The sequence below is a fragment of the Panthera pardus genome, unplaced genomic scaffold (genome assembly GCF_024362965.1).
Source record: "Panthera pardus isolate Hobbes unplaced genomic scaffold, ASM2436296v1 HiC_scaffold_21, whole genome shotgun sequence".
Classification (NCBI taxonomy): Eukaryota; Metazoa; Chordata; class Mammalia; order Carnivora; family Felidae; genus Panthera; species Panthera pardus.
This window is the reverse complement of record NW_026526777.1, coordinates 56,227,059-56,242,229: the sequence shown is the minus strand read 5'-3', so window position 1 is coordinate 56,242,229 and position 15,171 is coordinate 56,227,059. Positions and strand designations below refer to the sequence as shown.

Here is a 15,171-nt window from a genome sequence, read left to right as displayed (position 1 = left end):
CACAGTTCATGTGTTCAAGCCCCACAATGGGCTCTGTGCTGACAGCTCGGAGCCTGGAGCTTGCTTCGGATTCTGTGTCTCCCTCTCTCTCCGCCTCTCCCCTGTTGATGCTCTGTCTCTCTCTCAAAAATAAGTAAGCATTAGGGCGCCTGGGTGGCTCAGTCGGTTGAGCATCCGACTTCGGCTCAGGTCACGATCTCGCGGTCCGTGAGTTCAAGCCCCGCGTCCGGCTCTGGGCTGACAGCTTGGAGCTTGGAGCCTGTTTCGGATTCTGTGTCTCCCTCTCTCTCTGCCCCTCCCCCGTTCATACTCTGTCTCTCTCTGTCTCAAAAATAAATAAACATTAAAAAAAAATAATAAGCATTAAAAAAAATTTTTTTAATCAATAAACATAAAAAGAAAAGATCTAAAGAGATTTTCACATGCTCCCAAAATGTATAAAACTCAGGCAGTAATCACAACACATTAATAGAAGAGAGAACGTGTAAGAGGACACATAAGTACGTATGTGTGCATATATGTATTTTTCTTCAATTTAGTGAATTATCCAAAGACTTAGTTCTTTTAATTTTTTTTTAATGTTTATTTATTTGAGGCAGGGGGAGGGTGTGGAGGGGTGGGCAGAGAGAGAAGGAGACACAGAATCCGAAGCAGGCTCAGGCTCCGAGCTGCCAGCACAGAGCCCCATGCGGGATTCAAACCCACAAACCGCGAGATCATGACCTAAGCCAAAGTCAGACACTCAGCTGATTGAGACACCCAGGTGCCCCAAGGACTTAGTTATTTCAATGAATTGTATGTGGAATTTAGTTTCCTAACACAAAAAAAGAAGACAGATTAGGGATCTTACTAAGATACTAGGCAGCTTTTCTTTTCAGGGTGCTATACACCAAAGTTTCTCAATTACAGCGCCATTAAAATTTGAAGCCAAACCATTCTTTGACCTTGTGCATTTTAGGGTGTTTAGCAGCACTCTGGCCTCTATCCACTACATTGTCAATAGGATCCCTCCAGTTACAACCTCAAAAACTGTTTCCAGGCATTACCAAATGTTCTCTGGGGGAAAAACATCACAACCAGTTGAGAACCACTGCTATATATTTAAAATACAGTGCTTTGGGAGCGCCTGTGTGGCTCAGTCAGTTGAGTGTCCAACTTTGGCTCAGGTCATGGTCTGGCAGTCCGTGAGTGCAAGCCCCATGTCGGGCTCTGTGCTAACAGCTCAGAGCCTGGAGCCTACTTCGGATTGTGAGTCTCCCTCTGCCCCTCCCCGCTCACACTCTCTCAAAAAAAAAAAAAAAAAAACATTAAAAAAAAATTAAATACAGTACTTTTCAGGGTGCTGTATCACCAAAACATACTAACACTCTTTTAAACTAGTTAAAATCTTCTTACTTAGCTCCCAAATCAACTTTTTTTTTTTTTTTTTTTTTTTACGGAAGGAGAAGATTGGGAGAGAACACTAGGCCATCTCCGACCTTCTCTACTTCCACAATACTATGAAAGGAGGGCAAGACAATCACCAGCACAACTATAGAATAATGAAAAAGGCCAGTTCCCAAGGGGCTCCTGAAAGTATTATAAAAGTAGGAAGGAAAGTGTAGGATGTCAAGAGATGTAATCTCAATTCACTGAGTCAGAAAATTGAGTCATTACATTACCAACATCTTTCACAGGGCTAGACTTTGAAGGGATGAATTCAAAGTACATGCCCCACTTGGGAATTCTGGAACACATACTATCTTCTACAACTCCAGGGAAAAAAGAATAATACAGAGAGGATCCCCTAAAATAGAAATTTCTTAAATTAAGCTAAAAAGTCTCATATAAACCTCTTTTATTTCTGATTTCACAAGTTGTAGTAGTTTATACTCTATTATATGCATTCACTAAATGGCATAAATTAGAAATGATATTTTTCAGCAACTTTCCACTATGCTTAGCTAAACATGATCTTCTCTGGAATAAATATACTCTGTATTTATAGTTTAATATGGTCTCTGCTTCACTAAGATGAAGTATGCCTAGAAGAAGGCCGAACCATTTGTAATCTATGCTGATTTAAATCACGTCAGATTTCTACACAGTTTATATAAAATTCACCACTTTCAAACTATGCACCAATGAAGAAAACTTACATCTTTTGGCATTCCTTTCGTTCTCCCAACATGGGATCACCCATCTCTCCAAGAATGGTAGCTTCCACTTCATACTGAACAATGAGTGCTTTTTCTGATGGATGTACATCAATATTTCCTCCTTTAACTTTCCTATAATATAAAATAAAAAAAGACATAGGTAGATTAAAAACTCACAAAATGTCCATGCTTTTTATCTAGTTTTTAGTTCTAAAGGCATGTGGGTCGGATTAACATACACATTTAAATTAGATTTACTTTTGACTTAGACCGAAAAATAACTTTTTCTCCAACTCTGTAAACTCTGTACTATACATATTTCTTGATCTTGCAGAAAGTACCTTAATAAATAGCTATACCTGGGAAAAAATACATTTACACAAAGAATCATGCTTATAGAAAATTTCCAAGTGAATAAAACAAGATGTTTTGGAGAGAAGAACCTCAAACAAAAATCAGTAATTCAAAAATAAAGTAGCTGCCCCCAAATTTGTATTAAAAAAAAAAAAAAAAACAACTGCCTAACAATTAGCCCATTAACTGGCTCACAGAATGACACAAAATTATCTAAACCACAATATTTATTATCTATCACTTTACATAAATATATACACTGCAGCATTAGTACCTAATCTTCAAAACACACTCAAATTACATAACAAAAAAACATTAAGAGGTTATGTTTTACAGTCCTGCATCTTCAAATTATGTCATTAGTAGTTTCCATAGAATGTTTCTATATACCTCATCCCCCAAGCTTCTAAAGTTATACAATGAATCTTTAGTTATAGTAAACCAATGACAAATTAATCACTACTTGTCACTTAGCCACATTAGAAGGTGATAAAACAAGTGATATTAAAAGAGATTAAGCAAAGAGAACAAGAAAAATTTCTCATTATAGTCAAAGTTGGCTAGTAGGATATTTTAGCCTGACAAGAAGGAACAGAAATATGACAATATCTTAAATTAAAATTCCAATGATTAGATACTCAATGCTCTTTCTTTAGTTAGAAATTAATGCCCTATTATGCATATTCTCAATGTAAGTTTTAAAATGATCTTTTCATCAGAATTATTTATGAAATATGGAATCTGTACTAGGACCATGACTAAAAGTCAAGTATAGAGATAGGGTAGGAAATCAAATACAATGCTGGAGTCTAGGTAGGTCAGCAACTACACTGACAGTAAGATGTACAGAACAAAGCTTGTGAGGAATTAAAGCAGCTAGAAACCAGGCAGGCCGGTAAAAATAATTAGGAAATTAGATACACACACATATATATTAAACAGGATGGCATAGACTCCAAAAGGCAGGATAAATGGGTACAAGCTGAGGCTAGCAATCAAAAACTAAAGGAATCACAGGAATCAAAAGAACTAAGAAGAGTTAAAAAAAAATGAAAGAAAGAAAAAAGAAAAAAAAAGATGTACTATAGCAATCACTACAGAAAGCATCTTAATTATAGAACAAACTAGTTCCGTGCTTCCTCTTAAGATGGAGAGCAATCCCAGTTGCGAATCTCCTATACAGAAGGGGGTAACCACTGTATCCAATTCAATGAAGACAATTATAAGGATAAAACACAAGTGCAATCCTAAGAGTAGTCCCCTACCACCACTTGCACAGCCGGTCTTCTACAGGTAAAGAAAAGCATAATTGTCTTCTGGTCTGATATCATGCATTTCTCAAAGAAATCAAATTGATCAAAGAATCTCACCACTCCGTTCTTGTTTTTGTTTTTGTTTGCTTTTTTGTGTGCATGTGTGTTTTTAAAAAGTATGTTCATTAAGTTTTTTAATAGCTTCTTTATCACTAAAGCAAGTTATGTTTTTATAGGAAAAGTAGAACACAGAAATTGCAAAGAAAAAAATAAACTCAAAAACCTGGAAGAAACCAAGTGTTACAATTTTAGCACATATACATTCAGGTATTTTTTAAATTCATGTATAAATAATAGAGTGGCAGCTCTAGAAGTTCTTTATAGGAGAGGCTTAATTAAGGGTAGCAATTTGGTAGGGTTGAAACTACACTGAATAGCACTTTACATAAGAGTAATACAAGTTATTAATTGCTTATATAACCTGGGGGCTGATGGAAATTATGGATAAACCCCTTGCCTGTTCTCCTTGGCATTGTGGCTGAATATATAAGATACGTATAGGGGCGCCTGGGTGGCGCAGTCGGTTAAGCGTCCGACTTCAGCCAGGTCACGATCTCACGGTCCGTGAGTTCGAGCCCCGCGTCAGGCTCTGTGCTGATGGCTCAGAGCCTGGAGCCTGTTTCCGATTCTGTGTCTCCCTCTCTCTCTGCCCCTCCCCCGTTCATGCTCTGTCTCTCTCTGTCCCAAAAATAAATAAACGTTGAAAAAAAAAAATTAAAAAAAAAAAAAAAAGATACATATATTAAAACTAATCCCTCATTATACTGTTTAGTAACACATTTAAAACTTACTATGGGTGCCTGGGTGGCTCAGTTGGTTAAGCATCTGACTCTGGATTTGGGCTCAGGTCCTGATCTCACAGTTCATAAGACTGAGCCCCACCTCAGGCTCTGCAATGACAGCGTGGAATCTGCTTGGGATTCTGTCTCTGTCTCCCTCTCTGCCCCTCCCCCAGTCTAATGCATGCATTCGCACTCTCTCTGTCAAAATAAATAAATATTAAAAAAAGAAGAAAACCTGTATAAAGAATAAAGTCACGAAGAAAAAAAGAGAGAGGACTCAAATAAAGTCATAAACAAAAGAACAAACATTCACAACTGATCACACAGAAATACAAAGCATCACAAGAAACTTAGCAATTAATTATACACCGACAAATGTAACAACATAGAAGAAATGGGTAAAATCCTAAAACCATACAATCTGCAAAGATCAAATCATAAAAAAACAGAAAATATGAACAGACCAATTACTAGTAAGCCACTGAATCAGTAATCAAAAATGTCCCAATAAACAAAAGTCTACACTCAACTGCTTCACTGGTTAATGCTACCAAATATTCAAAGAATTAATGACAATCATTCTCAAACTCTTCCAAAAAACAGAACAGGAGGGAATACTTACAAACTCATTTTATGAGGTCAGCATTACCGTTACACCAAAACCAGACAAGAACACCAAAAAAAAAAAAAAAAAAAAAAAAAAAAAAAAAAAAAAAAATTACAGGCTAATACCCAAAAGGAACACAGATGCAAAAATCTTCACAAAATACTAGCAAACCAACTCAAGTTTACATTAAAAGCATCACACATCATGATCAAGTGGGATTTATTTGAGGGATGCAAGGATGGTTCAATAAATGGAAATCAATCAATACACTACATTAACAAAATGAAGTATAAAAGTCATACGATTATCTCAACAGATGCATAAAACATTTGACAATGGGGGCGCCTGGGTGGCGCAGTCGGTTAAGCGTCCGACTTCAGCCAGGTCACGATCTCGCGGTCCGTGAGTTCGAGCCCCGCGTCAGGCTCTGGGCTGATGGCTCGGAGCCTGGAGCCTGTTTCCGATTCTGTGTCTCCCTCTCTCTCTGCCCCTCCCCCGTTCATGCTCTGTCTCTCTCTGTCCCAAAAATAAATAAAAAAAAAAAAAACAAAAAAAACAAAAAAACATTTGACAATGTTCAATATCCATTTATGATAAAAACTGCCAACAAAGTGAATATACAGGGAATGTACCACAACACAATAAAGGCCATATATAATAAATACACAGCTAACATCATACTCGACAGTGAAAAACTAAAAGCTTTTCCTCAAAGACCAGGAACAAGGCAAGGATGCCCACTCTTACTTCTATTCAACACAGTATTAGAAGCCCTAGCCAGAGTAATTTGTCAAGAAAAAGAAATAACAGGCATCCAAATCAGAAAGCAAGAAGTAAAACTGCCACTATTTGTGGATGACATGATATTATTATAGAGAAAACTCTAAAGACCCCACACACAAAAAAACTGGAGCTAATAAACTGAAGAAAGTTGCAGGTTAAAAAAAACCAACATTAAAAATCAGTTGCATTTCCATACACTAATAATGAACTATCTTAAGAGAAATTAAGAAAATATTCCCATTTACAATTACATCAAAAAGAATAAAATATCTAGAAATAAATTTAACCAAGAAGGTCTTTTTTTTTTTTTTTTAATGTTTATTTATTTTTGAGACAGAGAGAGACAGAGCATGAATGGGGAGGGGCAGATAGAGAGGGAGACACAGAATTAACCAGGAAGGTCTTTAACCAAGACCTATACCCTGAAAACTATAAGATATTGATGAAAGAAAGTGAACACAAATAAATGAAAAGATATTCCAAGTTTATAGACTGAAAGAATTAATACTGATAAAATATCCATATCACCCAAAGCAATCTACAAATTCAAGTCAACCCCTATCAAAATCCCAATGGCCTTTTTTCACAGAAATTGAACAATCCTAAAATTTGTATGGAGCCACAAAAGACCCTGAATAGTCAAAGCAATCTTGAGAAAGAAGAACAAAGCTAGAGGCCTCACATTTTCTGGTTTCAAAATATATTGCAAAGTTACAGTAATCAAAACAGTATGGTATTTGCATAAAAAAAGACACATATATCAACAGAATACATAGTCCAGAAATAAACTGACACATATATGGCCAATTAATTCACAACAAAGGAGCCAAGAATACACAATAGGGAAGGACAGTCTCTTCAATAAATGGCATTTAGAAAACTGGACAGCTACATGAAAAAGAACGAAACTGGACCATTATCTTACACCATATACAAAAATTAATTCAAAATGGATTAAAAGCTGAACATAAGACCTAAAACTATAAAACTCCTAGAAGAAAATAAGGACAGTAAGCTTCTCACCATAGATCTTGGCAAGTTTTTTTTGACACCAAAAGCAAAGGCAGTAAAAACAAAAATAAATAAGTGGGCCTAAGCTGAACTAAATATCTTCTTCCCAGCAAAATAAAAAAAAAAAAATACAACTTATTAAGTGGGAGAATATATTTGCAATAATATGCCTGAGAATGGGTTAATAGCTAAAATATACAAAGACATCACAGAGCTCAATAGAAAAAAAAGAAAAAGAAAAAAAGAAAGAAAAAGGAAAAAATGCCAATCTGGTTAAAAAATCAACAGAGGATGTGAATAGGCGTTTTTTTCTAAGAAGACATACAGATGGCCAACAGGTAGAAAAGATGCTCAATATCTCTACTCATAAATGAAATGCAAATCAAAACCACAATAAGGTATCACCTCATATCTGTTAAAATGGCTATTATCAAAAAGACAAGAAATAGACAGTGTTGGCATGAATGTGGAGAAAAGGGAACCCTACTACACTGTTGATGGGAATGTAAATTAATGCAGCCACTATGGAAAATCATATAGAGGTTTTTCAAAAAACTGAACACAGACCTACCATATGATCCAGCAAACCCATTTCTGAGTGTTTATCCAAAGGAACTAATTCTAAGAGATATATAGTACACACCCCCATGTTCACTGCAGTATTATTTATAACAGCCAATACAAAGAAGCAACCCAAGTGTCCATCATAAAGAAAATGTGGTGTATGTACGTGTATATGTGTAAAATCTTGCCATTTGTGACAAAATGGATAGACCTTGAGAGCATTATGCTATACGAAATAAGTCAGAGAGAGACAAATTCTTTATGATCTCATTTGTATGTGTAATCTAAGAACAAAACAAACCCAAACTCACAGATACACAGAACATATTGGTAGTTGCCAAAGGCAGGGGGGTGGCAGCTGGGAAAACAGGTGAAGGTGATCAAAGGCACAAATTTCCAGTGATAAAATAAATAAGTCCTGGGCACCTGGGTGACTCAGTGGGTTAAGCATCCAACTACTGATTTCAGCTCAGGTCATGATCTCATCACATCATGCTAAGCATGGAGCCTGCTTAAGATTCTCTTTCTCAGGGGCGCCTGGGTGGCTCAGTCGGTTAAGCGTACGACTTCAGCTCAGGTCACGATCTCGCGGTCTGTGAGTTCGAGCCCCGCTTCGGGCTCTGGGCTGATGGCTAGGAGCCTGGAGCCTGCTTTCGGTTCTGTGTCTCCCTCTCTCTCTGCCCCTCCCCCGTTCATGCTCTGTCTCTCTCTGTCTCAAAAATAAATAAACGTTAAAAAAAAAAAAAATTAAAAAAAAAAAAAAAAGAGCTTTACATGAAGGCCATCCACTGATTTTGCTTATGTACTTATAGCACTCACCATAAATACAATAGTTGCTTCTGATTATATATTAATTAAAGTCTGTATTCCTCACTATGTTATAGGCACATAAAGGCAGAGAAAGTATATGTCATTCATCCAATACTTTTTATCACTTGACTAAGTGACTTTTACATGGTAGAATTTCAAATAACTACTGAAGGAATGAATAAATGTCATTTACTCTTAAAATCCTTCAATGGTTCTCCACTGCTTTTACAAGTCTCAACTCTTTACTACGGTTTATAAGTCCAGTATGATTTGGCCCATTTTTCTTTGTAACCTCATTTTTACTTCATTTAATAACTATTTAGTGAGTACTTATGATCCAGGAATTGTGCTGTGTGCTGAGGATACAATGAGAAGTAAGATATATAGTTCCTTAGCCTTCTGAAGCTTACAGACCAGCAGGAAAGACAAACAATAATAATATGGTAATAAGAGTAAGTAAAGACAAGGTATTAGGTATCATGAGAACCTAGCAGGTATACCTGACCTGGACTGTGGACTGCGGGATGAAAAAAGGGCAGCTCAGGAAAGGCTTTCTGGAAAAAGTGACATTTAAGCAAAAACAGGAAAAATGAAGAGCGAGCTGGGTGAAGAATGGGGCAAATTCCAGACAACAGGAAGGGCATTTGGAACCTTACACCAAAACACAGGAATCTAAAAGAAGTTATTTCTGTAAGGCTCAAGTATGAAATTACTGGGGGTGGGAGGGAGGCAGAGAGAGAGCTGAAAAGGTAGGTGCTCTAACTCTAAAAGCAATGGAGGGGTGCTTGGCTTGCTCAGTGGGAAGAGCACATGACTCTTGATCTCAGTGTCATGAGTTCGAGGCCCACGTTGAGAATAGAGATTATTTAAATAAACTTTCAAAAAAGTAAAAAGCAATGGAAAGCCATCAGAGGGTTTTAAGAGGAAGCAAAAAAATCACAAATAATTGTCTATTTTTGTGTATATCTGATTGAGGACATAAAATTTGTCTATTTAATCATTTCTCCAGTGACCAGAACTATGCTAGGCATATACCAGGTATTTTGTAAGTCTTCATTAAGTTTTACTGAATCAAAACAAAAAATCAAACTGTATTTGATTCTATAATCTACTACACATTTAAAGAAAGACTAGAAATTCCTCATGAAACCATGGAAATCGACTAATTAAAATTAGACTGAATCAACGAGAATGAAACTATGTTGCTGTACTGTTAAAAACAAAATGTGAAGGTAAAAATATTACAAAAGGAATACATAAATGTAATCATTATCAAAGAACCAATAATTAAAATGGAAGGTTCTGCCAGACATCATAAACCATCAGGCCTGTATGATTGTACGTCAGCTGCATATTTCTAATCTGAATGCAGGCAACGCCACCTTTTAATTTACTTATATTGTCAAAATTAGGCGGAACTGAAAAGTGTATATTTCAACCTTTGCAACTTCTAATCTTATTTTACTTCAAGCATTATAGTGACTTGTTTGGTTTTATTTTTTGAACTTTAGATAACACGGCTTATCTAAAGATAAGAATAAAATCTTATTTTATATAAGATTTATAATATATATAATATATTATATATATAATTATATATATAATATATATATATAATATATTTTATATTAAATAAAAAGATAAGATAAAAGAATAGATTGGGAATTTTGCCTAAGGGTCCATACAGGTACAAGAATCTAATAAAAACTATATTTTGCCACAGTGTATTACACAAAAACAAACTGCTGGTATAATAGTAGCTCTTCACCTAGAACAATCTTGAATCTGAAGTTGAAAGAGAAAGAATTTACTATTTTCTTCTGTCACGAAATTTTTAATCAAGGTATTTTACAAGATCAATGTAGGCAAAATTCAGTGAGGAAATAAATACTGACTATATACTAGTTATGATTACATACTACTACAAAAATTTACTGATAAAGTCTTCTTATTTGACAGTTTCAGATATATTCATATACAATGAGAAAGGCAGGCAATATATGCCTCAGTCCTGCAAAGACCATGCAGTCAGTTGTAGGATTTTACAATTGTTTGAATCCCTTTTAAGAATTGATTAAAGTTTAGAAGATCTTCCTGTGATGATTAAGGCCATCCCAGGCCAGGATAAATATATTCAGTAAAAGCATATTATGACTTGAAATAACGCCACCACATTACATGGCATGTTTTATCTTTTAAAAGTATTTTCATATTTGGTCCACATATTTCTCATAAGGTAATATTTGCCCCATATTTAAATAAGGAAACTGTGTCCAAAAATAATAATAATAATAATACATGTGACTCCCCCTGTGTATTTTACCCTGTCACTAACTGTGACTTAACTAATGGAGAAACAATGGAGAGTCCTACTTAAGATTGTTTTCTATTGGATCACTGCTAACTCTTGGTCCAATGACAGGTATCCTTTTTCATCAGGGATGACCTTATCTTTGACAGGAGTCAAATAAATAATCCCCTAAGACACAATTTTCTTTAAAGAGTAATTGATACCACAGATATTGTTAAACTAAAGAAATTACGGCGTGCTGCAGGACAAGCTCCTGGACAAACCTCTTGATAATTATGAATCTCCTACAAAAAGTATACTATATACATGGCAGTCAAATGGATGAAATGATTGAGGAAAGCAGAAACAGGCTGGAAGGAACCATCTCAGCCCAGCCCCCCATAAAGTAAAAGCCATTTCTCTCTTCTTCATCGCTTCAAAACCCGATGGCAGTGAAGCCCAAACAGGAGACAGAGAGCAGAGGCACCAGAAGACTTCATTCTCAGGCTCCCAAGGGATTTATTCTACTAGGGAAAAATGGGGAGTCCAAGTCGGGGTGGGGGGTCAGGAAGACGCGGTTTACACAGCCCTTCGCCCCTCTCCCGAGACGGATGTGGCAAGGAAACCATCTGCAATGCTGTCAGGGTCCCGCCGAGCCAGGTAAGAGGCTGGGGAGCCTCGCACCCCCGAAGGGCCCTTTCCTCTTTTCCCCAGTGCTCCTTTTCCCTTTCCTTTCCGTGACCCCCCTCCGCCTTACCCCCGGCTTCCACCTCTAAGATCCTAGCTTTGCCCACTGTCACCTCAAAGCCAACCCAAGGACCTCTAAGAATATCTTCAGGGCCTCGCAAGGAAGGTGGGACCGAGCCTCGGGGAGTGGTCACCTTTTGAGGTATCTGGCGTCCTCCCCTTGCATGGCGGCGGCGACGGTGGCGTGGGGAGGATGGGGGTATCTGAGAAAGCCGGCGGAGCTATTTCCGGGGACGGTGGCCCAAGTATCCCCACACCCAAAGGCGATGACAGTCCCGAGGCCTGCAAGGCGGGGCGGCGGTGGCGGCGCTGCGGTTACCACGGTGAGGCCGCCGGCTCCTCCCACAGCTCCCAGGCCCCAAAACACTGGAGGGACCCAGACCCGCCCAGAGCCGCCTCCGCCAGCCCCGCCTCAAGGCGCATGCGTCCGCTCCGGCGCGCCCGTGTGCGCAGGCTCAGTATGAGGCGCCGGCCCCTGGGACTAATCTGACGCACTCAGGAGCAGAGCGTGAAGGTTTCTGCGGCAGATTTCTGCGGGTGTGGTTCAGGAATGGCTCCCTGATCATCGCCCCCTTGAGGATGGAAATTGGAAGAGTCATCCCAGTCGGCCTACACGAAATTTCAGGTCCTAGCTTCAAATAAGAGAAAGGGAATCCATTAACCTTTTCATTAGTGAATGCAATAGAGCAGCTCAGCCCCCCGCTGATAACCTGTAAAGTGAGGTTTGCGTTTGGAGGCATTGTGGAAAAGGAAGTGCACTGATTGCACTGAGAAGCTCTATAATTTGTGGAGATGAGCTGACCTTCATATAAAATGAATACAATTAGTATCACCTTTGATTCATTGCAAATCTGTGACTTCCACTTTGGTATTCTGAATCTAGAATGCACCACCCCCCACCACGCGGCCCAACAAACACACACACACGCAAAAGAGCTCCTGAAATGCCAACTTCTGCTCTAATTATCCAAAGGTACTTTCGGAATTGTTTCCCCTGAGGCAGGCACCTGTTGGCAATGCAGGCCACAGGGAAGAAGAGCTGTTTTTGAACCTTAGCAAGTAAATGTCCCCTGCTTTCAGTTCTATGCCCATAGGGTCAGCTATCACATCTATGCAAATGACTTATGTTCATTTATTCAGTAAATATTAATTAAGGGTCAGCTTTGTGCCAAACACCAAACCACGGTCTAGGGTTACAAAGAAGACACCAACACTTCCTTTCCTCACCTGTGATCTTGTCACTTACTCTCTTCTAGTTATGTATTTTCTATCACCTTGGGCCATGTCTACACAGTTGTTTCGTTGCTTTTCTCAAATGCAGTTAGTTGATACAGTACAGTGCATAGAATGTTAAATACAAGGACACAGTCCATACCTGCCAAGAGACATTATTTTTATTTGTCTACACATTCACACCAGCTACACTATTTCTGCCAGTGTTGTAGTCGTTCTCTTAGTCTTCCAGAGAAGAATACTTGGAGATAATTTTGACATCCTCGTCTGGATCATGTGCTCTTATTTAACTATTACAAAATTCTATGCTTTCTTTCTTCAAGATACTCCTGCAATCCAGCTTTTCTTCTCCATTCTCACTTGCATTCATCTATTTACTTCATACCCAGAACTGCACTTCTTTTCTAACAGGACTTCCTATCTTCTGGTTTATTTCCTAAATATTCATTCTGGAAATTGATATGAAATTTTACAAATCATCATTTATGTCTAGATTACCTTGAAACCCTCACAATACCTAAAATTGCCAGATCACAATAGCCATTAAAATGCATGGATAATATAACAAGCATTCTTGCAACGTAAGCTTCTTGAGAGCAAAGATGATTTTTGCTGTGTTAACCTCTGTATCCTTAGAACAGCACCTGGCCCATAGTTGGCAATATATAAATATTTAGAGCTGGAAAAAAAATGCATATCGGAGCTTGGAAAAACAACAAGAATCTAAACAAAATGCCCAGAGGACAGAAAGGAAGATAGATAGATAGATAGATAGATAGATAGATAGAGCTGAAAATAAGATAAACCGAAACTGGGACTGAACTAGGGAGCTATTAGTCTGTAACAGGAAAAGTATAAGATGAGCCTGGGCATTTTATGCTTGCAGGTAAAGAAATACTCAAAGACTAATGGGATTGTGTCCAAAAGACACTGGTCAACTTTGGGGTAATTTATACCAAAAGGAATAATAACTGTGGTTGATTTAACACATTAATAAGAATCCAGGCGTCTATGATATTATGCAATGATTGATAGAAAAACAGAAAAACAAAATTTCATTTTCATCAAAGGCAACAACTACCTCAAATCCTTACTCTGAAAATTGGTAATTAAAGGGAAGAATTAAGCATTTGATTCACTTCTTCCTTAATCCATAAAAAAAAAACAAAAAAAACAACCATCTATAATTTACCTCCCCTTGGTAGGCAAAATCTCTCTATATAAAATGCCACTAGTAACAGAGAACAATAATTGTAAATGGTTACTATTTTGCAAGCCCCAACAAATGATGGATTCACCTATACCTCATTGATTTATTGCAAAATGATTTGAAATGTGGCAAAGTTTCACCCCACAGTTTACCTGATAATTCCAAAGGGGAAAAAAATGTTACTTTACATGGAGAGATCTGTCAGCATCATAAACAAATAAGCAGATAGCATCATTAATAGTGGCAGTACCTGATAGTATATGCAATAAAAACACAATAAATCATCCGTTAAGTATTCTTGCCAAAAATTAACCTTAATCTAACCAAACTGTTAGATCTCATATCCAGTAATAAATAATGAATATGATCCTGAAAAACAGAGAATATACTTAATTGGATATCAAGATATATTATAAGAAAATAATAATGACAAGCATAGGAATAGAACCCCAGGGGAACAAAACAGAGAACCAGACTTATGCATATATGTAAATTTTAAGTATGAAACAAGTCAATTCTCAGATCATTATGGAAAAAATGTATTGTCAATAAATAATTTCGAAACAATTTGTTATGTACATATAACAAATTAAATTGGATGTCTACCTCATACCACATGCAAAAACTGATTCCACATTAAGGGCCCTGGGGGGGGGGGGGGCGCGGGTTCAGTCGGTTCTTTAAGCATCTGACTTCGGCTTACGTCGTCGGGATCTCACAACTCATGAGTTTGAGCCCCACATTGGGCTCTGTGGTGTCCTCACAAAGCCTGCTTCGGATTCTCTGTCTGCCTCTCTCTCTGCCGGTCGCGTGCACTCTCTCTCAAAAATAAACATTTAAAAACGAATTCCACATCCAATAAACCCTTAAATGTAAAAATCAAAACTTTAAAAACATTCAGAAGCAAATGTAAATTATTTTTGGACCTTCAGTTAAAGACATATTTTTTAAACAAGATACAGAAAACACTAAAATTGATAAATTCACTGCATTAAAATGAGTAACTTATGATTATCAACAAGACACCACAGAGAAAGCGAAAAGATAAACCAAAAAAAAAAAAAAAAAAGATACACCTAATTTGCATCACATAAAAACTAACACAGGATTAAATTAAGACTATTTGAAGATCGCTTATGAATAAAAAAGTAAAAGATAGACAACCTGATGGGGAACAATGGAGAAAGAAGATAAAGAGGAGATAGAAATAGCAAGAAAGAAACTAAACAAAGCAAGAAGAGTGCTCAACCTCAATGGTAGCTAGGAAGATGCCAGTTAAAGCCAGAATCAAAAATTAAGAAGTCTGAATGAATACACCAAGTGCTGGTG

At 37.4% G+C, this 15,171-nt stretch overlaps 1 protein-coding gene across 3 annotated transcripts in view; it reads right to left on the bottom strand.

Annotated features, from left to right (window-relative positions):
* Positions 1-15,171, bottom strand: part of KIFAP3 (kinesin associated protein 3) — a 169,472-nt gene that overhangs the window by 145,964 nt on the left and 8,337 nt on the right. The window contains exons 1-2 of one of the 3 annotated variants that reach the window (XM_053909306.1): positions 11,534-11,794; positions 2,139-2,270 (exon numbers count right to left, since the gene is read on the bottom strand). In XM_053909306.1, the coding sequence (XP_053765281.1) occupies positions 2,139-2,270; positions 11,534-11,565 (164 nt within the window). In that variant the 5' untranslated portion in view covers positions 11,566-11,794. Of the gene's footprint in view, positions 1-2,138; positions 2,271-11,533; positions 11,795-15,171 lie in introns of those variants that run through there. The other 2 variants (XM_019424478.2, XM_019424467.2) reach the window with 2 other exon arrangements.